General features: G+C 35.5%; 1 protein-coding gene across 3 annotated transcripts in view; it reads left to right on the top strand.

Moving 5' to 3' along the window:
- Window positions 1-25,259, top strand: part of PGR (progesterone receptor) — a 73,914-nt gene that overhangs the window by 31,615 nt on the left and 17,040 nt on the right. For all 3 annotated transcript variants that reach the window (XR_011540800.1, XR_011540799.1, XM_070623016.1), the window contains exons 4-5: window positions 13,082-13,387; window positions 23,994-24,138. Coding sequence is in view for 1 of the 3 variants with exons in the window: in XM_070623016.1 (XP_070479117.1) it covers window positions 13,082-13,387; window positions 23,994-24,138 (451 nt within the window). In the remaining 2 variants the exon portion in view is untranslated. The remainder of the gene's footprint in view (window positions 1-13,081; window positions 13,388-23,993; window positions 24,139-25,259) is intronic.

Raw genomic sequence — 25,259 nt, 5'->3', positions numbered from 1 at the left:
GTTCTTTATGTATAGTTTAAGATTACTTATTTGAGATTTTTCTTGTTTGTTGAGGTGGGCCTGTATTGCTATAAATTTCCCTCTTAGTACTGCTTTTCCTGCATCCCATAAGAGTTGGTTTGTTTTGTTTTCATTTTCGTTTGCCCCCAGGTGTTTTTTATTTTTAATTTCTCCTGTGACTTCTGCATTGATCCAATGGTTGTTCAGTAGCATGTTGTTTAGTCTCCACATATTTGTGACTTTCCCAGCTTTTTCCTTGTAGTTGATTTCTCATTTCAGAGCCTTGTGGTTGGAAAAGATACTTGATATGATTTCAATCTTCTTAAGTTTATTGAAGCTTGCCTTGTTCCTCAACATATGGTCTATCTTTGAGACTGTCTCATGTGTGCTAGAGAAGAATGTATAGTCAGCTGTTTTTGGATGGACTGTTCTACATATATCTATTAAGTCCATCTGGTCTAGTGTTTCATTTAAGGCCATTGTTTTGTTATTGACTTTCTGTCTGGATGATCTATCCATTGATGTAAGTGGGGTATTGAGGTCCCCTACTGTTATTGTGTTGCTGCAAAAATTCTCCCTTTAGGTCTGTTCATAGTTGCTTTATATACTTTGGTGCTCCTGTGTTAGGTGTATATATATGAATAACTGTTATGTCCTCTTGGTGGAATATCCCTTTTATCAATATATAATGCCCATCTTTGTCTCTCATTATCGTTTTTCTCTTGAAGTCTTCTTTGTCTGATATAAGTATGGCTGCATCCGCTTTCTTTTGTTTGCCATTTGCTTGGAGTGTCATCTTCCATCCCTTCCCTCTGAGCCTATGTTTTTCTTTAGAGCTGAGATGTGTTTCCCAGAGGCAGCAAATTGTTGAGTCTTGTTTTTTAATCCATCCAGCCATTCTGTGTCTTTTGATTGGTGAAATCAATCCATTTATGTTTAGAGTGATTATTGATATATGAGGCTTAATATTGCCATTTTATCTCTTGTTTTCTGGCTGTTCTGTATTTCCATTGTTTCTTTTCCCTAGTATTTCTGACTACTATTTCAGTTTGGTGGTTTTCTGTGATGGTTTTTTTCAATTTTCTCTTTATTTTGTGATTTGTGACTCTGCTCTGAATTTTTGTTTTGTGGTTACCATGAGGTTAGTAGAAAAGACCTCATAGATGAGATAGTTCATTTTCTGATAAGCTCTTATCTCCATTAGCCCAAGCAGGTTTCATCCCTTTCATCTTCCCCTTCTGTGTTTCTGCTGTCACAAATTATTCTGTTTTCTGTTGTGAGTTTGTGACTAACTTGAAGTGTTTGTGGTTATTTTTGGTGTTTTCTTTCCCTTTATCTTTTATGTTATAATTATTTGCTAACTTAGTCCGATAGTGAGCTGCAATTTTCTGATTTTGTCTATTTATCTCCTTGCTCAAAGCTTTGTAAACCTTTGCCTTTTGGTTTCAGGAAGGAGGGCTCCCTTCATTATTTCTTGTAAGGCAGGTCTAGTGCCGATAAACTCCCTTGGGTTTTGTTTATCTGACAAAGCTTTTATTTCTCCGTTATATCTGAAGGATAATTTTGCTGGATAGAGTATTCTTGGCTAATAGTTTTTGTCTTTCAGTACTTTGAGTATATCATTCCATTCCCTCCTAGCCTGTAAGGTTTCTGCTGAGAAATCCACTGAAAGCCTGATAGGGGTTCCTTTTTATGTTATTTTCTTCTCTCTTGCCACCCTTGATATTTTTTCTTTGTCATTGACTTTTGACAGTTAATGTTATATGCCTTGGAGAAGGTCTTTTTGCATTGATGTAATTAGGAGTTCTGTTGGTTTCATATACTCGTATGTCCAGTTCTTTCCCCAGGTTTGGGAAGTTCTCAGCTATTATTTCTTTGAACAAGCTCTCTGCTCTTTTCTCCCTGTCTTCTCCTTCTGGGATAGCCATAGCTATAATCCGTATGTTACTTTTCCTAATTCATTCGGTTATTTCTTGAAGAATATCTTCATTTTTTTAAAATCTTAGCTCTCCCTTTCCCTTCACCTGAACCATTTCTAGGTCTCTATCTTCAAGGTCACTAATTCTCTCTTCCATAAAGTCTACTCTTTTTTTTATGCTTCTAAATTATTTTTTTAATCTCATTAATTGTGTTCTGTGTATGCAGAATTTCTGTTTGGTTTTTTTCTTACGGCATCGATCTCTTTGGTGAAGTATTCCTTCTGTTCATTAATTTTATTCCTGAGCTCATTGAACTGTCTTTCTGAGTTTTCTTGTAACAGTGAGTTTCTTTATGATAGCTATTTTGAATTTCCTGTCAGTTAGATTGTAGTCTTCTGTAAGTTCAGATTTGGTTTCTGAAGAGTTAGCATTTTCCTTCTCTTCTGCAGTGTTACTGTAGTTCTTCATGGTGTTTGATGAATTAATCCTCTGCCAGCTCACTTTTGGTAGTAATCACCTTTTCTTATTTGGGTACAGCTTTGGTTTCTTTGGTTCTGGTCACCTGAGTCTTGTGTTTCTCTACTGGCTCTCTATAGGTTCGGATGCTCCTTCACATAATCTAACAGTTTTATTATTTATCCTGTAAGACTGTAAGAGTTTGTCTTTGTGATTCCCCATAATATAACATATGTATATATGTATATTATATGTATATAGCATAACATAGAACATATATCCCCATAACAATATAACAATATAACATAACTTACTGCATTATTAATTATTTAATTATGAAATATATCAAACCTACCAAAAATATTTAAAATAAACACCTGTGCATCCACCACTCAATTTTTTTTTTTTAAAGAATTTATTTTTTCCTTTTTCTCCCCAAAGCCCCCTGGTACATAGTTGTATATTCTTCGTTGTGGGTCCTTCTAGTTGTGGCATGTGGGACGCTGCCTCAGTGTGGTTTGATGAGCAGTGCCATGTCCGCGCCCAGGATTTGAGCCAATGAAACACTGGGCTGCCTGCAGCAGAGCATGTGAACTTAACCACTCAGCCATGGGGCCAGCCCCTCCACCACTCAGTTTTTAATATCAGATCTTTTTTCATATTTTCTTCATTTTTGTTGTATTTTGTAGGGAACTAAAGATATTTGAAGCTTCTGGTATATCCTTTCCTAAACCCATTAGATTCATTTCTTCCTCACAGATAACCACTATGGTGAATTATTGCTTAACATCTTCATACTTGTAACTTATGTCGATGAATCCTTACCTGATACAGTATTATTCTGACTATTTTAAAACTTTATATAGATGGCATCACACTCTACATGTACTTCTTAAACTTGCTTTTTTCACTCAATGCTGTGTGAAATTTTTTTTGAGATTTATTTATATTTATTTATGTAGCTAGGATTTCATTTTAACTTCTCTATGATACTTCATTTTGTGAACATTCCACAGTGCTTTTCCTTCTTGTGTTAACAGATACTTATTTCTAATTTTTGATGATTTTAAAATGTGTACCAGTAAGCATTTTTGTACCTGTATCTTTGTGAATGTGTTTGAGAAATTCTCTAGGCTATTTATCTACAAAGGAAATTTCTAGATTTATTGTATCTTCCTAAATATTACCTAATCACCAAATCACTCTCCAAAAGTGTTTCCTTCCAGCAGTGATTTGAGAGTTCTTCTTACCATGCATCCTCACTTATACTTGGTGTTTTCAGACTTTTTAATTTTTCTAATTTAATGGGCATAAAATTGGTATCTAATTTTGGTTTGATTTGTATGTCCTTTATTAGTGGTAAGGCAAATGCTGCTTCATATATTTATTGGCCATTTGTATTTCCTCTTCCATGAATTGGCTCTTCATATCTATTAGCCATTTTTCAACTGGATTCTCTGTCTTTTTTTATATTGATTCATAGAATTTACCTATATTCTCTATACTAATTCATTGTTAGTTACATGTAGTCTATGTCTTGACTTTTTACTGTTTATGATCTTTTTCCTAATTTTTGTATAATCACATATATTAATATTATCTCTTTATATCCTTTCCTACCCTGATATCCTACTGACAATATACTAAAAATCATCTAAAATCTTAAAAGTTTGTTTTTTTGCATTCATGTCCTTAACCTACCTCCAAGTATTATTTTATGTAGGGAGGCAAGAATCTAACTTTATTTTATTTTCCATATGGATAACCAGTTGCCCAAGCATATTTACTGACACAAGGGTCTTCAGATTGTTTTGATAGTGCACTCCTATGTAAGTAAAAATGTTCTGAGTCTCCTTCCCCAACATACATCTATTTACAAGTAAATGATACATATGCACTACAATCAAATTATATGTTATTGATGGTTAATTTCTTTTTATTTCCTTACAAAAAACTGTTCGTAGTAACTGTAATATTTTTCTAACAATACCCCAATTACAAATTCCACATGCCACCTGTCATGTATCTAATTTCCATGTGTTTGCTCCTCTTCCTGGTTTCTCTATTCTATCCCATTGTAGCTCCCTACACCACTACCATACTCTCTGAAATAATAGCTTTATACATCTTGATGCCTAGTAGAATGTCTCCCTAATTTACACTTCTTCAAAATTGGCTTCAAAGTTGATTTTCTTGACCCTCTGAATTGTTCTTTTAAAATGATGCTTAAAAGGTTTATTCCAGTGGTGTCTAACACTTAAAATCATGAGTTCTCACCCCCAGGAATTAGATCTGTATCAAGTTTCTTTGCCTCTTTTTTTCTATCAGATAATCTCTACAAACCTTCCAAACTATCACTGATTGAAGTTATTTCAAATTAATTTGTCTTGCCCAACTGATTGAAGTTATTTCAAATTAATTTGTCTTGCCCAAACAACTCATTGTCACTCAAAATAATTTGGAGAGTTCCATTATATTAGATGGCTTATATGGACTAATCTATAATGCAGTATCTTTTCTGAGGGATAATTCTGGGATTTAAAAAAAATAAAACCCCTTACTGTATTCCGGTATATGTGAAAGATTGATTCAATTATATGTTATCTTTGATGAGCATCACAAACTGAGAAATATGATATTGGTGCATTTAATTATTTCCTAAGTGGATCTGCACATAGGTTTATTAGAAAGAAGCTGGCAACATACTCTGATATATCATTGTCTTGATATTGTTCTACCTGGGAGAGTCAGTGACAAAAGTCTGGAGAGTCAAGGATCCAATTCTTGTAAACCAGGAAGAAGGTAGTCAGTTTATAGGATTAGATTCTACTTGCTAGTCCTGTATTAAATTTCTGGAGTAAGGGGGAGTATACTTGTGGTCTATTGAGAATTAAAGCCTTCTTTTGAATGATAATCAGGGTTGCCCCTGGTTGGATTCTTCCACAGTTAGAAGAATTCCACTGAAGTAATAATTGTCTACACACTACGGAAAATGGAGCCCACGTCCTTTTCCTTCCTCCCTCTTTTCCTCCCTCTCTTCTTTCCTTCCTCCATTCTTTCTTCCTTCTTTCCTCATGTTTGTCACTACTTCTTGAGGTTTCTCATTTCTGATATAGAGACCATTTGAATAACAAAAGATGAAACAAGAGAGAATATTGAAAAACTTTTAAAAACTTAATAAAATCTATGATACAATATCAGAGGTCAGAACTATTAATGTTTTGGCATGTCATAACATAGATTTTACAGGCTGTTCTTATCTGCTTCAGCAGCTATGTGCTGGTTATAAGAATTATGTTTGAGTTATTTGGTCTCTCAGTTGCATATGATTCTTGTTTTTAATGAATCACATTGCTTACCTTCACTGGGTCACAGTGAACTTCTGCATTTTGTTCATTGCTACAGAGGAGGAAAGACAGTTACACCCTGAAGGATGGTAATATATCTTCTAATTTAGGTGTTCTGCTTCTAACTTCTTTTCTTTGGAAAACATTTTTGTGTAATGACTCACAAAAAAATTCTGAAACAAATACAACTCTGTTTTGCATTTGTAGTAAAAATGCTGAACTATTATAAAGGTAATTATCTCTTTCAATAATAAATTGTTTTCTACATAAAGGAATGATTAAATTCATAGTTATGTTTGCTGAATTTTTTTTTAAGCTAGAGAGTATTTTTATAGGGTCGTTATTTATCATTTTTTTTTTTTTGGTAGAGAGCCTTATCCTTAAATTTTAAAAGGTTATATTAGCAAGCCAGTATCTCTCCTACCTCCTCCTAGACTCATCCCCACTTCTCTTGACAAAGAGAATAACTTTCTGAGCTACAGAATATGAGTTGTATAGTAAAGTGGGTGTTTTTTCCTCCTGCTATACTCAAAGCCAACAAAGCCTCAATTTCTTTTCTGAAGAATTCCAAAATTCCTGAATTTGGGGCACTGAACAGTACCTTTTTTGGAAATATAGCAGCCTAGTCTATGCCTTTAATTACTATAAAAACTGAAATCATCTGCCCTCTCTTTAATGCAGGAATTGGTATGGGTGATGCCTGCCACTTACGTGTTTAGACCTTTCATCGTATTCCTCTTATGAGCATCTCGTTTTTCTTAGTGAGGAAGATTGGCCCTGAGCTAACATCTGTGCCAATCTTCCTCTATTTTGTATGTGGGACACCATCACAGCATGGCCCAATGAGCACGTGCAGGTCCATGCCCGGGATTCAAACCTGCGAACCCCAGGCCGCTGAAGCAGAGTGTGTGAACATAACCCCTACACCACTGGACTGGCCCCATGAGCATCTCATTTTCTATCCAAACCCTGGTCTTTGACTCAGCACACCTCAGGGACAGTACCTCTCATACGGCTTCCACCATTCCCTGCATGGAAGCCTTCAGCCAAACAATGTCTTCTGGTCACTGCCTGATTGTTCACCCTGAACGCCATCCCACACACAGTGGATAAGGACATTCTTTAGAATATTCATGATCACTTCTTTGCTTAAAGATTTTTTGGTTTTGTTTTCCTTTTTTTTTTCATTTCTAGGGATTGCTTTTATGGCTGTCTGCTAGAACTGTTCAATCTATCAATACCTCCTGTTTTCTAGACCCAGAAAACAGTCAGGATTGAGGAGTACAAAAATTCCCCTCCGTTTGCAGTCTGACTTTATTTGAATAATTGAGACATTTACTCTTTAAAAAATATCAACTCAAGGCTGGCCCCATAGCTGAGTGGTTAAAAAGTTCCACACGCTCTGCTTCAGTGGCCCAGGGTTTGCAGGTTTGGATGCCGGGTGTGGACCTACTCCACTCATCAGCCATGCTGTGGAGGCATTCCACATACAAAGTGAAAGATTGGTGCAGATGTTAGCTCAGGGCTAGTCTTCCTCAAGCAATAAAAAAAAAAAAAAAGAGGAGGATGGGCAATGGATGTTAGCTCAGGGTGAATCTTCCTCACCAAAAAAAAAAAAAAAAAAAAAAATCAAGTCTAGTATAGTTTTTTGGCAAATACCTATTTCAATTTTATATTTCCTATTATCTAGTATCTGTATTTTCTTAAAAGGTGTAGATACAGGCACATTGTTTTGATCTGGGAAGTAGAGGTGGATCCTGAAAAAGGAAAAGCAAGCTAAATCAGTGCTGTGAGCGGTTGTTAGAGCGTAGTCCCAAGGGACTGATCCAGCAACATCGATCATCCTTTTGCTAATCCAAAGTAAGACATGTATCTAGACATAATTTCTTACAGCTAGTGTTGGGATAATTGCCTGTAAGTCCACCCGAACTACAGTGATACTTATCATGACTCTCACAATGCTAAAGGACTTGCTCAGTTCCCTAATTGCCTGCTGATCTTTACCCTCTATTTCTTCATCCAATTCCCAGAAAACTTGCTGGCTGCCATAAAACTTATATTTTAATATGAAACGTGATACTCTTCCTTTGCTTTTATGCCACAGGTTCAGTGTTATCACATGAACATCTTATGTCATCCATTTAATATAAAATATTTTTTGCCAGAACTAAAAACAAATAGCAGAAAGATAGGCCACAGGAAAGTAAACAGGGCTCATTTCAGAACACAATCCAGAATTAGTAATCAATATGAGTCTATTCAGTCTAATACATTTACCTACGTTTACCTGTCTGCTCAGTTTTTTTCCAACTCAAACCCTTCATTCAGTTTCCTTATTTTTGAAATAAATTTTTTATAAGTTCCTTCTGTGGGAATTTATTAAGATAAATTTGTTTTCACTGAAACTATCTTTATGTCAACTTCATTTTTGAATGATGATTTTGCTGATTATAACATTTAGCTTGACATTTTTTTTCCTCCAGACCTTAAAGATGTTAGTCAACTATCTTCTGGCTTGTATCATTTTTCTGAGAATGCTCTTGTAGATCTAATAGTTGTTTCTTTGAGGCAATATTTTCTATATTTTTGTATAAAATGTTTTTATACTTGGTTCTCCAATTTCACTATAATGTAACCAGTTGGAAATTTAGTTTTATTTGTTCTATTTGGAAATCATCATGATTCCTAAATCTGAGAACTTATGTCTTTCACAAATACCAGGAGGATCAAAACCATCCTGGTATTCTTCGAATATTGCTTCTCTCCTCATTGCCTCCTCTACCTTCAGACCTCTTATTAGACATGTATTAGGTTGGCCCATTCTCTCTTCTATGTCTCTCTGTCTTATTTAATATTTCTCATATCCTTATCTGTCTGTGCTATATTCTGTGTAATTTAGTCAGTTCTGTCTTCCAGTTTACCATTCCTTCATTTTAATGATGGTATATTTTGTTTTAGACATTCTACTTGTTTCTTTCATAAATTTGTCCATTTCTTTCTACTAGCTTTTCTTTTTCTATTTTCGTTCTTTATCATGTATCCTTAATAATTGTAAACATACCTATTGCAAATATTTGTATTCATAATTCTAAATTCATAATTGCGAAGTCCCATAACTCTGGATCTAATTATGCCATTGTGGTATGGTGGTAAAAAAAACAAAACAAACAAACCCACCCTGATTATTTATAGGGTTTCCCAATGATTGTGGTGTAAATACTCCTTTATAGCAAATTTCAAGTTACCAATGTTTTAACAATTGGCTCTCAAAATTAATCTAAGTACTTAACAATAAGTTTTCGTAAGCCAGTATGAGCCAAATCCACCACTCTATTTATTATCTCTGCTACTTCTCACTCATTATGCCTTTTGTAATTTTGGATTATAAGCTCACGTTTGGCAGAGTTTAATTTTTTTGAACTCCTGTGTGGCTTTAATAGAGAGAGCTTTTCTCCAGAGAGAATTTTCATTCTATTCTTCAGGCACCTCAGGGATTTCATCCGTGAAGGACCACTTTTCCTGTTGAATTTTGCCTCTAAGTTTCCCATAGTTTGTGTGTAGAATAATTTCAAGTTACAAACCTGTGTGACGGAGGCCTATGATTAGGAAGGATCAGAGGAGACTTTTTTCTCATACTGAGCCAAGGATGAAACAGACATGCTTCCTTCTCACATCCCTTTGTCAGTGGATAGAAGTTTTCTTCATTTTGGACTTCTTGATATTTTACTGATTTTTTGAGGAGCTTAGATATGCATTTAAAAGGCTGTTAGTTATGTTTTATCCATCCTTTTTAGGTGTTCTAGAGAAGGTGGTGTATCTTATCTAATCTTCTATACTGCCAGTAAAGGAAGTTTATATAGAACTTTATGCCAATTTTAATCAAATATATTAACTCCACCTTAAAAGTTTAAATTTTATCAATAGATTAGAAAAAGATTTTTAAAACACCTCTGTAGGTGATGGTATAGTATTTAATAAGAGTAAAGATGCAAAGTCAGAACAAGTGGAGTTAGATTTCAACTTCCCCACTAATAGCTGTGGGACGTCAGGCACACACCTTAACCTCTACACATCTCTATTTTCTTTTCTATTAAGACCACGTAATAAGAGTTATTATGGGGTAAACAGAATGATACATCTAAAGCATAGAGCATAGTGTCTGGCATATAAAAAGGTTTAGTCAGTGGTGGCTTAAAATATCTTATGTGTTGAAGCCATTTATGCAAACATTATGAGTGGCAAAATAAAGATTTAACTTTGATGTAAAACATATTCTTGTATCTTCTAAAAGTTTTTAATTATTTATTTGTAGCAACCTTTGAAAAATCAATGCAGATATCTTTGATCTGAAATTAATTTGTAGAATCATATCTAGTGCAGGTGCTCAATTAATTTAATAGTTATTAAATATTGTTATCATATATATTTATGTTCTTAAACTATACATTTACTATGGAAACATAATCAGAAGGAAAATGTGTATATTTTCATATGGTAGAAAAATTTTCTAAATGATTGAAAACATTTCTCAGTTGAAGGTTTTTTTTTTCTTTAGAGGGGAATGTCCTATTTGTTTTGGCTTTTAGAAGTGCTTTGATAAGCTGTTTGGGGCCCCAGGAGCATGCTGATGTTACAAGAGATATTTGCTAATTTGATCTACCAAAGGCAAAAAGGAAGATGTGTTGCTTAGGATGGGAAGGTAAAAGAAGTGAGCTGACAAAGGGAGATGAGACTGAGAAGCTTACTGTGTGTACTACTTTCTTGGCCTCCCAAATCTTCACTAAAATTCTATTAAAACATGGAAAATCTGTGGTATGAGCCCCTTGTCTCTCAAATCTGCATACAGTGCCATTGTCTTTAGGCATCTAATGAAACTGAAGAGAGATGTGAGACTAATTTTTATCATTTCTTGGTACAGAGTAAGCCCTCTCTGATCTGAAAATTTGTCTTCTAATATATTAGCTAAGTATTCTCTTAATGTTAACTTCAAAGATTTTTTCTGTTTCATGTTTTCCTCTCCTTTTTTATGATCCCCAGTAATAATCTATGTGTTGGCTTTCTGGTTTCTGTTTTCTATATCTGTTATCTTTACTCACTTTTACTCCTTTTATACTTCATTTTGTGATTTTTCTCAAAATCTCAAAGTCTAAACTTCATGTCACTGATTTAGTTTTTTACACTAGTGATGTGGATTAAGGCTGCTCCAGGTAGAGAAGCCCAAGGTGACCTGGCCTACATGCCGAACTATATGACCCGGTGGATTTTTATGGTATGAATTAGGGCTGCCCCAGGGAAAGAAGCCCAGGGCATCCTCACCTACATGCCGATCTATATGACCAGATTCGTATCTAAAGTTATATGACCACACAATAACCAGACCCCATCTGCACTGAAATCATTTAATGACTTTTTACATCATCTTTTCTTTTTCCAGTAAAAATAAGTCATGTACCCATGCCTTATAAATTTAGCCCTAACCTCAACTCAGGGCAGCAGCAGGAGCTCTGACTGCCCATGGGTCCTGTCCCCATGCAGCAGCCGCAACAGCTCTTCACTGCCCATGGGTCCTGTCCCCATGCCTGCTGCTCTTCACTGCCCATGGGTCCTGTCCTCATGCTATTCTGTACTATTCTCTAAACAAAAGAGCACCACTGCCAGACCTTGAGAGTCCAAGAAATCTTTCTTTCGACTCCTCGGCTCACTGACCCTGCATCACTATCAGTTCTCCTTTTTCATTCTTCTAATAAGGTTTTTAAATGTATAGTGGCTTTATTTCTTTATTTTCTTTCTCTGCCATCTCCCATTTTATCTTATTCCGTCTTGTGATTTATTTGATCTTTGATTTGACGTTGTGTTTCTCTTCCTGGATTTCTTGAAACTTAGATGCCACTTTATCTTTGAAATACAGTGAAATGATTGCTTAATAAGTCCATTTCATACAGTAATTCTTCCTCCAACTTGTATTCATGATTTTTGCTTTTACGTTCCCTTTTTATCATTCCTAAAAATATTTTTGCTTAAATTCCATAAATATGCCTACTAGTTACTATGCATTCAAGTCTGTATAATTCCATCTTGGGCTGTTATTGACTTAGTAATTGTTAAACGGTTCCCCTTGGCTTCCTTCCTGGTTTGATTATCCCCTTACAATTTGAGCTAAAAGACTTTGAGCTGGAAATCTCAGTGATTTGGTTTGGTATAGAAGAGAAGGAAAAAGCAATTGGAGACCTAAATGTAGCTATGGTAGAAACGTGTCAACAGCTGAAGTTTGCAGACATATGTGAACCCCAAACATTCTGCTATGAAATATGCTACCCCTTCTGCCCTAGATTGTGTCTTCCTGAAGGGAAATTCCACTTGGATTTTTTTTCCCATTCTTCAGAGAGTAGAAGTAATACAGCAGGAGCCAGATTATTGTTGGAGCCCTTGTAGCAAGCAGCTTTTTTGTTGCTGTGCAGTTATTGATTTATTCAACAGAATTATTGAGTATTACTATATGTAAAGTGCTACGCTATTATCAAGGAGCTTATGTTTTAGTTGAAGACAGAGATAATAAACCAGATAATTACATAACATAAAATATTGTAGCCTGATAGAACATGATAAATACTAAGAAGAAAAATAAAACAGAAGCAGAATAGAAGGTGTTATGGGTTAGTTTATATTTATCTCTGTTCACTCAGATATGATCAGTAAGTCCAAAAGTAATTCCCACTTTTCCTGAATTGCCCCTCAACGTAAAAATCCTAGAAATTGTCTAGAAATACAAATGTGGCCTGACCAGCACAGGATATAGACTCTCTGCTCCCTTACTTTAGAAAAGAGGTTCTTAATTTTGGGTCCTTAGATCTCGTAATAGTCCATGTATTAATTTCAGGAAATTTGAAGGAATCTATGAGCCCACTGAAATTGTGTACAAGATTTTGTGGGGTTTGTGTATGTGTATACATATCTTTTAACAGAGTCTTAGAAGAATAAAACTCAAGAGAAGGCTGTGTTTTAATTAATGTAGTTAGTAGCATTAGCTTTTGGGAAGCAGTCCTGTCAGAATTTTGACCAGTGCTGAGCTTAGTCTCCGCTAAAAGCCATTTGCCTTTTCATACGTGTTGCTGTAAAGCTCCATAACCCCACATTGGATGCTAGTGTAATTACCCACACCCCACCAACCCACTGAATGCTGGTGTAATTAATTCTTTAATCCATGTCTCAGACCTAACATTTTTACTTACTCAATTTCATTTTCTTAGATTGTGCTAAAACCTATAATTCTGTGATTCTAAGACTTAGGAAAAATAATATGCCTCTGGAAGATTTAGTTGATATGTATTTACATGAACTTCTTTTCTTTCTTCTCTGTAGGTCGAAAGTTTAAAAAGTTCAATAAAGTGCGAGTTATGAGAGCACTAGATGCTGTCACTCTCCCACAGCCGGTGGGCATTCCAAATGAAAGCCAACCCCTATGCCAGAGAATCTCTTTTTCACCAAATCAGGATATACAGTTGATGCCCCCACTGATCAACCTGCTAATGAGCATTGAACCAGACATGATCTATGCAGGACATGACAACACCAAACCTGATACCTCCAGTTCTTTGTTGACATGTCTTAATCAACTAGCCGAGAGACAACTTCTTTCAGTAGTCAAGTGGTCTAAATCACTGCCAGGTAATAATAATTTGTATATAATAGCATGTAACAAAAATTTTACTGTTTGTTGTGCTAGTAGATTGTTAAATAAAATCAAACAGTCTGTGCAGTAAATTAACTATAGTTAATACAGCATGTTATAACAGCACGTTATAGTATATGTTTCAGTAGTTCAAAATATTTATCTAGGATCCTATATTATCTGCTGCTTTTCTAGGAACCTACTGTTTGCTAGGGAGATACAAAAGACGTAGTTAGCACATTGAGTGTTGTTGATGAATCAAGAATTACATGCATGAAACAGTTAAGGAACAGCATAAGTTTATTTGTTCAACCATAGATGTCTAGTAGTTCAGAGAAAGACAAATTGACCATCTTAAACATATCTAGTTCATTCTAAACCCTAATTTGACCAAACTCAATTGGTTGAAATAAAACTGAATGTATATATTTATATAACAAATCAAAATAGTATTGAGTACAGCAGAGTATCTAAAGTCAATTAAGAAACAATATTCCTAAACATAAATAAATAATTTTGCAGAGAAATGAACTTCCAGTCGCTGTTTTCTCTAATTTATACCCCGACAAAGGGGGTAACAATGAGAATATGAATCATATCATCATGAAAGGATTTCAGTCAATTTATAAACTATTTCTGTTTCTATTTGTATTTACATTTATATAAATAACGTTCCATAGGAGCCAAGAGGTTGAAAGAAACAAGGATGCAGTTCCCACTTGGCTCAATGTTAGACTACAGAGCCAGGAGAATATATGAGTAGCAATTGCTTGTGGAGGTGTTAATCCCTTAGTTAGAAATAGAAACATTTTAAAATTATATTCTCTTCACACAAATAATATCCCTATACTCCTTTAGACCAAATCATTTTTCCAATACCTGATAAAGAGTTAAATATATTATGTCATTTTAGTCTCCAAGTAAATTCAGTAGCCTTTTGAAAAAATAATTCCTTCCCAATTTGCCTTAATGTATTTCTCAGTTATTATTCTCCCTGAAAGGATTGAAATACAATAGATGAATTGTTATTGAAAATTCAAAGTAACATGAAATAGAAAGAAAAATTGATTCTCGTTTGTTGAATCTTTTAAAAAATACATATTGAGAAAAGTTCATAAAATTAATTATTCTAATGGATGTAGACTAATTTTATAGAAAAATCAAAATGCCCAGGTTTTTATTAGCTTTATTCTTGCTGAAAGGCCTTGGACAGGTAATAATTTTTTCCATTAGAAAAGTTCTGAATGTTTAAAACTTACTGTAAAGTGGTTATCAAATGTGATAGATTTTTGTGACAATAGTATTGATGAACTTTTTCTATTTAAAAATATGAGTGTTTAAATGTGTGTTTAACTTTTCTCTGTTTTTCTGTTATTTGGAAGAAGTGATTTCTCTGATTTTTTTTTATATAGTCCATATTTCTTTTGTTTGCATTTTAGAGGTTCTTTACTGTTTAAAAAGATTCTACTATCAGCTAGCCAAAGTTAGACAATGACCAGTTATATTTTAAAAGATAATTTATTCACTTTGGATAAAAGTTAAGTGAGCTTTTTAAGTTGAAACACTTGTATTTGTCAAGATTTTTGACCCACGCACACCATCAAAAACAGTGAGAGGAAATTTTTACATTGAATTTGGTGGTAAATTTTTAATGTTGCAAAATGTAATTTATGTAAGTAAACAAGAATGATGGCATCACCAGTATTACACGTACTATTTCCATTAACTGTACAATAAGGGGAGCATTGAGATTATGAAAGTATTGTTTGGCCTGTGGTCTTTTAAAGCATATTTGCATAGTCTTCATTCTGAGATTAACTTGAATAAATGAATGAATGATGAAAATGGTCCATGAATCAGAGTGATTATATTGACCTCTGCAAAAGGACTCAGAGGGACATATGTATGATACAGTAATCTAGTATCATTAGCTAATCAAACCTTTCAGTTGACTTTAAACCAGAGAGTGGTTTTTATTCACTGATTCACTTGATAAATGTTTATTGCATACCTGCTGTGCGCAAGACCTAACAATTAAACAGTGGTGTTAGAAAGAGAAGCCAGAACGGTGGGCTCATGGTGTGAATGCATTTGGGTGCAGCACATCCTAGCATCTGGTCATCACTTTTGCACATACGAGAAATTTATTTTATCTATTCACTCACATGTTTGTGGTCTGTGAAAGATGGACTTTTGTTAAATGAGGCTTACTTATTACAGTGCAAAAAACAAAGATACTGCTAGGAAAATGTGTTGGCAGATCAAGTGATCCTTTCACAATAGGAAAGTATATTTAGGAAGTTAGATTAAGATTAGATGCAGAATGATAGTCATAACAAAGGTGACAGCATGCATGAGGGCCCCAAGGCATGTATTTGCAGGTGCCCAAGGAGATTCCTGTTGCCTGGTCAGAGCTTCCTCATTTCTTCTTTGTCTATGCTTTTCTATTATCTTGGACCTATTACAATAATTACAGCTTATCTGACATCTCTCCCATGATATTTCAGAGCTGTCTTTGTGTCTATTTAATGGAGACTTGCAAGATGCTTTAGCCTCCTGACAACACATTTAAATACAAATGACCTCTCAGGATACACTGCATCTGACATATTGCATCTATATATGAATGCTTTTACATTGACTTTTAGCTGTAACTTCAATGAGTAATATTTTCGTCTTTGGAACTTGAAGCAACACAATATTTGCAAAATTTTAAAAATGAACAGGACATATTCCCTCGTTGAGGAACATTCAATCTGATGTAATAGATAAGATACCCAAACAACTATAGTGGTATGTGAAAATGATGTAAGATGCAGATATAAAGAAAATGGGGACAGAAGAACATTTTTGGCTTCAGGAACTAGAAAAGGCTTCATTCAAAGTCTCAGTTAAACTGCACCTTGAAGGAGAAATGAGACTTTGATAAGTCCTGATAAGAAGAGGAAGCATTTCAGATAGGAGGAGGAGCATGGCTGATGGTGTAAAATAAGGAAAACATGAAGTATGTTTGGTGAATGATGGATTAGACCAGCCTAAGAATGGTTCTCAATCTTTTCAAAATGTCAGAGTCCTTTAGTAACATAAAAAATCTTATCATACCTTCCCCTCACAGCATAGTAAGATCAAGGAGGGTCTTGAAAGTCAGGGTAGGCTTTGGAAATAAGTAATAATAAGAATGAGTATTAAGTACTGATTCCCAATTTAATTTAATCTTTAAATATTTTCGTCTAGTATATCAATACATTGTAGCAGAAATAATGTGACAGAGAAGTTTGGGAGAAATATTTCCTTTTTATAAATTTTGTCTTGATTCTGCTATTTATTTGGTGAAATCTCTATTTAGTCAATGGTTTAACATTTTTAAACATGCATTTTTTAATACATACCTTACTTCTTGGTCTCAGCTAGACAGAGTGATGGGGAGTATTTTAGGCTGGTTACTTTTAAAACTGCAGATGAGAAGGAAGCTCTGTGGAGTGGAATTTCCTTCCCCTTTGATGAGAGACATTTGCATTTGTGAAGGAAGTCTCCATCTGTGGGGGTTGTCTCCCTCTCTGCACCAGGAGGAAGGCGGGATGGCCTTATCTCTGGAAACTCTTAATGGGGAAGGCAAGGACTTAAGTTGTTTACTGTCTGGCAACCTCATGTAACTGAACCCCCTCCCCCACAACATCCTCCTTTGTCTTTAGCTGAAGACAATATTTAAGAGGTGGCTTCTGCCATTTACTTAATCCGGTTTGATTCTTATCTAAAAGTTATAGGACCACCCAATAACCAGACCCTACCGGCACTGATATCATTTTAACAACTTTTTTACATATTCTTTCCTTTGTCTTGTAAAGAGATAACTCACATACCTATGCCTTAAATTTAGCCTTACTCTCCACCCATGCCAGCAGCAGCAGTGGCAGCAGCAGCTCCTCCTGCCCGTGGGTCCTGTCCCCACGCAGCAGCTCTGACTGCCCATGGGTCCTGTCCCCATGCTATTCCACACTATTCTCTAAATAAAAGAACACTACTGCCAGATCTTGAGAGTCCAAGAAATCTTTCTTTCGACTCCTCGGCTCACCAACCCGGCATCAAGACTACTTACAGTCATTAGCATCAGAAGACCGGACAGTCCTTTGCTTGTTTTCTGCCTGTGAAGCATGGCAAAATATCTTTTGAGTCAGTGACAGCCATTGCATATGTGACAAAAGATTTTTTTCTTTCTTCCCAAATCAAATGAATAAATCAAATTACTTCCCCCCAAAAAAGTGATGGGAAAGAAATGAGCCTACCAGGAGTAAAGTCAGGTTTGATAATACTTTTATGAAGACTTTCAAAAATGACTTTCCTAATATTCTACTCTACTGAAATTACTATTGCCAATGTCAACAAAATTTTTTACTTATCAAATCAAATGAATACTTTCATCCCTTAACATGTTTCACATGCCTCCGGGGCCATTGACAAAGTAACTATTTCTCACTGGAACTCTTCCTTTGGCATTCATCATTTCCCTTCCAGCTAGATATTTTTCTCTCAATTTATACATTTTCTCTTTCCTTTGTGGATTTGTTCTTTCACTTACACCATAAATTTGGCGTTCCCTGTGTTCTGTCTTGTACTCCAGTAGTTTCTCATGCCACAGTCTGGATGAGCTCATTCATACATAGCCTTGTGTTCAACTACCACTGTATTCTGATGACTCCTAAACACATAGTATCAACCCAGACCCTCTACCGAACTATTGGACCCAATATTTCAACTGTTTATTACACATTTCCACCTGGATGAACTCCCAAGTCAACATGACCTTCTACTCCATAAACCTAAAACCTTTTCCTGTATCTTGAATGGCACCTCGGACGGAATCTTGGGTATCATCCTTAGCTCACTTTTTTCCTTCACTTCCTGTCCAATTAGTTGTCAGATCCTGTCAACTCTACTAATTAAATATGTGATGCATTATACGCGCTGCTTTCACTGCTACTGCCCTTAGTTTAGGTCGTCATTTGCTCCTAGATTTCTGTTGTAGTCCCCTGACTGATCCTGTTACCACAGTTTCACTCTGGCCCCAAACAATCTTCTATTCTGCCCCTAGAATCATCTTTCTAAAACAATTATAATCAGTTCTGTTGTTCCTTTTCTTTTTCAAACTTCTCAGCCTTAATATCCAAGGCCCTTCTGTGGTCTGGCTCCTGAATTCGCAGCATTCTTTCTCACTGTTCCTCTTCAGGTAACTCTAAGGTTCAGTTCCCAAAATGCTCTTTGCTCAATTTCCTGCCTTCTTTAGCCCATGTTGTTTTTCCTACCTGGAGGCCCTTGTCTTCTCCCACGTCTTCCCCTGGCTTGTCTCTAACTAGCCTTTAGGATTCTAATTACCTGTGACTTCCCCAGGAAGATTTTCCCAAGCCTTCCCAGACTGGGTCAAAAACCCCTTTGCTCTGCCACGTCACCCTTGTGTCAAGGCACTGTCACCCTGAGTTATAATTATGTTCTACTTTTCTGTCTGTCTCGCCAGACAAAAGGGTTGAAGGCAGAAACAGGGTCTTTCTAGATTTTATGTCTAATTGCAAGCATAATGCTTCATCCTAAAGAAGTGCTTAAAGAATATTTACAGAAATTTAAATTATGGAATTGATATGAAAAGAACTATGCTGCCTTAAATCATTAACCATCACATCCTTATTGATAATGTTATCAAACATGTGTTGGTGATTACATTTATTGTGCTGAAGCTTTTTTGTGCTCCTCAAAGCTCATATTTTGTGTCGGAACATGCTGAGGTATTTAATGCTGTGCACCTGTTGTAGATTAACTATTTCAATATATGACAGTTTTTACAGAAGCACAGCCTGTATATTTTACCAGAACTCTACAAGAAAGATAGGAGAACCTAGAAGGTCATACAGGCCATGTCTTTACTGTACTCTTTAATTGTTTTTCAGCATTAATGATTGTACAGCTTGTAACATGGCTTTTGTCAGAAATAATCAGGTCATATCAGTTAAAAGGCAAGGCTCTTTTTCTTTACTACCTGTTAAACACAATTAGAGATCATCCATCACTTCCCTATGTGAAGGTTTTCATTTTGATCATCATCTCAAATGTACTGAGTTTACCTGATCATTATCATCAATGGGAATTTGATCTCAGTGTTCCCGTCTTTGTTTCAGTATAAAGTAATGTATGATATTACAGTTAATGGGGAAAAAAATTGCACTTCTGTACCAAGCATGTTCAAGTCAATTTAACATTGTACATTTATCACAGATTAGCCCTCTAAATGGTGGAGTAAATAAAGCTAGTTTCTGAGGTGTATTTGTTTGTTAAATGGAAAGAATATACTTTCTGCTATAACTCTTGGTACTTTCATAAGTTTTAAGTTATTTCAGCAAGATTTGCCTTTTATAATATAATAAGAATGTTTCTTTATTTCTAGTCCTTAATAACCCCAGAATGCAAAAGCAAAAAAAAAACAAACAAACAAACAAAAAACAAAGGGTAGGCTAGTGTAAACATAAAAATGTACATATAAGCAGAATCTGTTTTTCAAAAAAGAACAAATAAGGGGCCAGCCCAATGGCCGAGTGGTTAAAATTCCATGTGCTCCCCTTCAGAGGCCTGGGTTTGCCAGTTCAGATCCAGGTATGTACCTGCTCCGCCATCAGCCATGCTGTGGAGGCATCCAACATACAAAGTGGAGGAAGATTGGCACAGATGTTAGCTCAGGGCTAATCTTCCTCATCAAAAAAAATATAAAAGAACAAATGAGTTAACTGCTGTATACTTTTGTAAAATTTTAAAACTACTCAGAGATTATCATAAAACAAAGGCCTAGAGTGAAAGAAATATAGCATAGTAAGTCAAATATTTAAGTATTATGAAATACTTTCTTTTGTTTTTTAGATTTTATTTTTTCCTTTTTCTCCCCAAAGCCCCCTGGTACATAGTTCTATATTCTTCGCTGTGGGTCCTTCTAGTTGTGGCATGTGGGACGTTGCCTCAGCGTGGTTTGATGAGCAGTGCCATGTCCACGCACAGGATTCAAACCAACGAAACACTGGGCTGCCTGCAGCGGAGTGCGTGAACTTAACCACTCGACCACAGGGCAGCCCCGAAATACTTTCTTTAGAAAGTTATAAAATTGATTAAGAAAGATACAGAGAAAAATAAGTATATTACCGGAGATGATATTGAATAGTCTGTTAATGTTTTAATATATCTGCTTGACTGAACCTAACTTTCTATGATTCTGCCATTTTTCTCATATATAATATGAAATATATAATTTGTTATATATATCTAATAACATATAAAATCTATATTCTGGACAAGTATGTATTTCACAGATATATATTTGTTGATATGTAACAAATATATATATGAAATATATATTCTGGAAAATGTATATTCCAGATAGAATGCTTCATCACATTTTGAATTTTACTGCTATTGATAACATTGACACTTTAGTTGTATCATGTAGGTTCCATAATATATAAATAATATATAAAAATAAATATATAGAGACATATAAAATGCCTTCTGGATCTCACTGTGTTTTAATATCAGAGATTTCCCATCAGACTAATCGGTGGCTTTCATACAGCCATTGCCCCCTCAGCAATTCTGTTTTGGGCTCCATTGGTAATAATAACAGTAAACATCTGCATAGTGCTCTATAATGTGCATAATTATCCCATTTGAGTGTCATTACAACTCTGTGAACTAGTTATCATTATCATTGTGATTTTACTTATGAAGAAATTTGGATTCAGTGATATTAAATGACTTGTGCACAGTGGCATTCAGCGAGTGGTAGAGCCAGCCCCGGAGGTTGGGCCTTCTCTCCAGAACTCCTTCTAATTTGAGATAGACCAGCAATAGACAGATCCATATATGCCTGCCTTTAGGGAGTCTTGCCTTGCAAAGATTAGGAAAATTCGTTTCTCTCTTATCGAATAATTCTAAACTTTATAAAAGAATTCATTACCCATTTTTGTAAAGCCTGTAAAATATTCCATTTACAAGCAGCATTTCTGTACTAGGTCTATTGTATTGACTACTTCATTTTTTTTTTTAAAAAAAGAGGTAATATATAGACATGGACCTCAAGATGCATATATGTCATATGAAAATAAAGAAAGAATTTAGAAAATCGCGTGACAAATTTTTCTTAGCTGGTTATTTAGGGAGTCTTTCTGCACCTGAATAAATCAGGATGCAAGCAATAAAAACCAACTCTGTTAATTTTAAAAAACAAAAACAAAAGACATCTGGCTATCAAAAACAAAACAAAAAGAAAGGAGTAATTTCCTGGAAGGACACCAAGGATTCACTGAATAGAAGCTAGAAGACAAGTTTGGAAAATATGCGGAAACCAAGGCATCTCTGGAGGGCCAGGAAACAAGCATCACAAATGCCCCCACTGTATCCTGCTGTCGCTGGGCACCACCACCATCAAGAATAAAGCCTAAGCATACCTTTGTCTTTGCCTTACTATTTTTTGATTCAAAGTCCAGGTACTATGTGTTCCGCAGGCCAAACCTGGATCACAAGCCCAGGGAAGCAAAGCCTTAGCCAGCTTCCTTGGTGAGAAGGTAGGGTACTTGCTCTCACCACACTACAACCAATGGGAAATTATGTCTGCGTAGAGAAAAAAAGGGAGGAAGAGAGGGAAGGAGGAAGGGGAGAAAGTTAAACACTAAAGAGTGAACACTCCCCACCCAAAAACAAGGCTGATGTCTGCTATAGCATCCCTAACTATGAATATGTACTAAAGATGTTTTTGGTCCCTGTAAGGCTAAAAGTTTCTGAGAAGAGACTATCAGTCTTCCTGTTATTCACATGAAGCTGGGACTGTCTGGAGTGTATGGAGAGAAGATAACCTACCTTTCTGCTACCTACTTGAGATGATTAACAGAATCAGGAAATAAATTTCTTTCACCCTTAAGATCTAAGGAATTAAGTTTTGCTTTGGTTTTCCTTTTGAAATAGGTCATTTGCGAGTGGATTTCAATGAGTTTTTAGGAGGAATAGATGTTATTAAAATAGCGTTATGAAAAGTGGTTGGTGTTCCCACCAAAACACTTGTTTGTCTCTATGCCTTTAATAAATGATATCATCCACTTTCGTTGTTTCAGCTACACTCAGATACAAATAATTGTGAAATTTGTATTTCTAGCTCAGATATCTCTCCATACTTCTAATTCATATGTCCAATTACTATCTGGATATTTCGGAGGTCCTTCAAATATGTCCAAAACTTACTTTTTTCTCTGTAGCTTATTTCTCCTTCTTTATTTTTATCGCAGTAATACTGTTGTCATCACCCACCATTCAAGTAAAAATACTGAAAGACCTATTTGACTCCTTCTTCCTCCTACCTACATACAGTCAGTTGCCCGATTTCTTTGATTTTACTCTTTAAATATTTCTTTAATACACTCTGTCCTCTCTACTCCTACCTTTGATTTATTTCAGGCTGTTATCATCTTTCATCTGGCCTTTGGCAATAGCTCCCAACTTCTCTTCCTAACTCCAGGCTTATTCCAGTGAATCCATCCTCCACATGGCTCCCAAGGATCCATACATAACATAATAAGGCAGTGTCACCGCCACTGCTCCTTAATAGACATACAAGACCGTCCATGATCTGACCCCAGCCTACATCTCCAAACTCACCTCTTTGCCTCTTCCTCCCTCTTTTAAGTTAATCAGTGTTGAGCTGGTAATCTTCCCCCAACAGGCAAAAAGAGAATTGGAAAGACCATTTAAGTCAAGATACATTTGTGTTTCCCTGCCATCCTCCTTCTGCCACCAACACCAGAGAAAGGCCTAAAAGAAGGAGGTTGTGAAGATGTGAAAGACCAGAGTATTCACACACAAACACACAGACTCCAAACCTCTTCAGCCACATAGGAGTCTAAAATGAGACTGGATTAGGTTTCAAAAAACAAAAGTGACCAGAAGACTATGGCAGCTACCCAAGACATTATCAAGGGATGTTAAAGAAAAATTAGATATAGCACAATTGAAAGCAGTGGTTTTACAAAATAAAATCAGTTTACACTTAAATGCCAAAGAATTGAGATTCCTCAACAAACTGATTATATTCTGCTTGGGCATTATCGCTTTCTCTTTTAAGGTATATTTTTCCTGATCTCCCAATTGCCTGATGTACTCCCTCTTAACTTTCTGTAACATTGGACTTATGTGCTTCTCTCTCCTGTTGAGTTGCAAACCTCTTTTAAGGGCAAGAGTTGTGTCTTATTCATCTTCCTAACTCCAGCATTTTAACGCAGTGCCTGGCACACGAATGGCTCTCAATAAATGAGTGTTGAAAGAATGAGTGGTAGACATTTGATCAATTAGTGAATTTCCAGAAATGCTAAACCACAGTGACTAATTTTAATAACTTCCAAAGCTGCTGCTCTTTTTAATTTTGCAGGCCCTATTTTTTATTAATATTGCCTGATTTGTAGTATAAATATATTGAGATCAAAAACATTATATTATCCTACTGACAGGTACTTTCAAATTTCTATTTATTTTCAACATTTCTGACACAGTGATTTTTGTGATCATTTTATTTTTAAATTTGTTTTGCAGGTTTTCGAAAGTTACATATTGATGACCAGATAACTCTTATCCAGTATTCTTGGATGAGCTTAATGGTATTTGGACTAGGATGGAGATCCTATAAACATGTCAGTGGACAGATGCTGTATTTTGCACCTGATCTAGTACTAAATGAGTAAGTAGTAACTTGACTTTTGTTGTTATTATTATCAAAAATATATATGTAGTGGGGCTGGCCCAGTGGTGTAGTGGTTGGGTTCACACACTCTGCTTCGGCAGCACAGGTTTCGCCAGTTTGCATCCTGTGCATGGACCTACACAGTGCTCATCAAGCCATGCTGTGATGGCATCCTTATAGAAGAACTAGAGGGACTTCAGCTAGGTTATACAAATGTGCTGGGGCTTTGGGGAGACAAAAGAAAAGAGGAAGATTGGCAACAGATGTTAGCTCAGGGCCAATCTTCCTAAAAGAAAGAAGGAGAGAATGAACCATTAAAAAAAAAATGTATAGGTAGGATAATCTTGAAACTTACATTTAAATAGATGTTTGTACATTTTGTATCCTAAATAATAGAATTTTCCTGAAAGGTTTCTCAGAATTACCTAAAGGATATAATTTGATATGACAATATTAATAAAATTGTATCATTTTTATACATAATTTGATATTTGGAGCTTTTTCCTTTTGTTTCAATATACAGTAGTTGTCTCAAGTGCAATTTTTGGTTTTAGTGGGTTTTTGGGGTTTTTTTTTTTTTGTCTTTTTGGTGAGGGAGATTGGCCCTGAGCTAACATCTGTGCCAATCTTCCCCTACTTTATATGTGGGATGCCATCACAGCATGACTTGATGAGCAATGTGTAGGTCTGCGCCCAGGATCCGAACCTGCAAACCCTGGGCTGCTGAAGTGGAGCACATGAACTTAACCACTATGCCACCAGGCTGGCCCCTCAAATCCAATTTTTTTAAGCTTCAAAAATGTACCAAAAAATATACTTAAAGATAAAATTAAATGTTTAGTTGAACAAATTAAAATTTCATACCTTGGTACTAGTGAGGATAATGAAGTAAATGAGAAATCTTTAAATGAAGATAATGAAGGCAATGAGAAATATTTAAATGAGGATAATGAAATAAATGAGAAATATTTAACTGAAGATAGTGAGGTAAGTGAGAAATATTTTTGCTTGAAAGTATTGACTTACCTTCAGAAAGTAAAAGTATTATCTCTCTTCTTAGAAGAAAAATCAGACTGGCAATTTATTTAGAAAGTTGAAAGATAAATATGTCCATTTGC

This window comes from Equus przewalskii, chromosome 6 (assembly GCF_037783145.1).
Source record: "Equus przewalskii isolate Varuska chromosome 6, EquPr2, whole genome shotgun sequence".
In the NCBI taxonomy this organism is placed as follows: Eukaryota; Metazoa; Chordata; class Mammalia; order Perissodactyla; family Equidae; genus Equus; species Equus przewalskii.
This window is presented reverse-complemented; position numbering and strand designations above follow the sequence as displayed.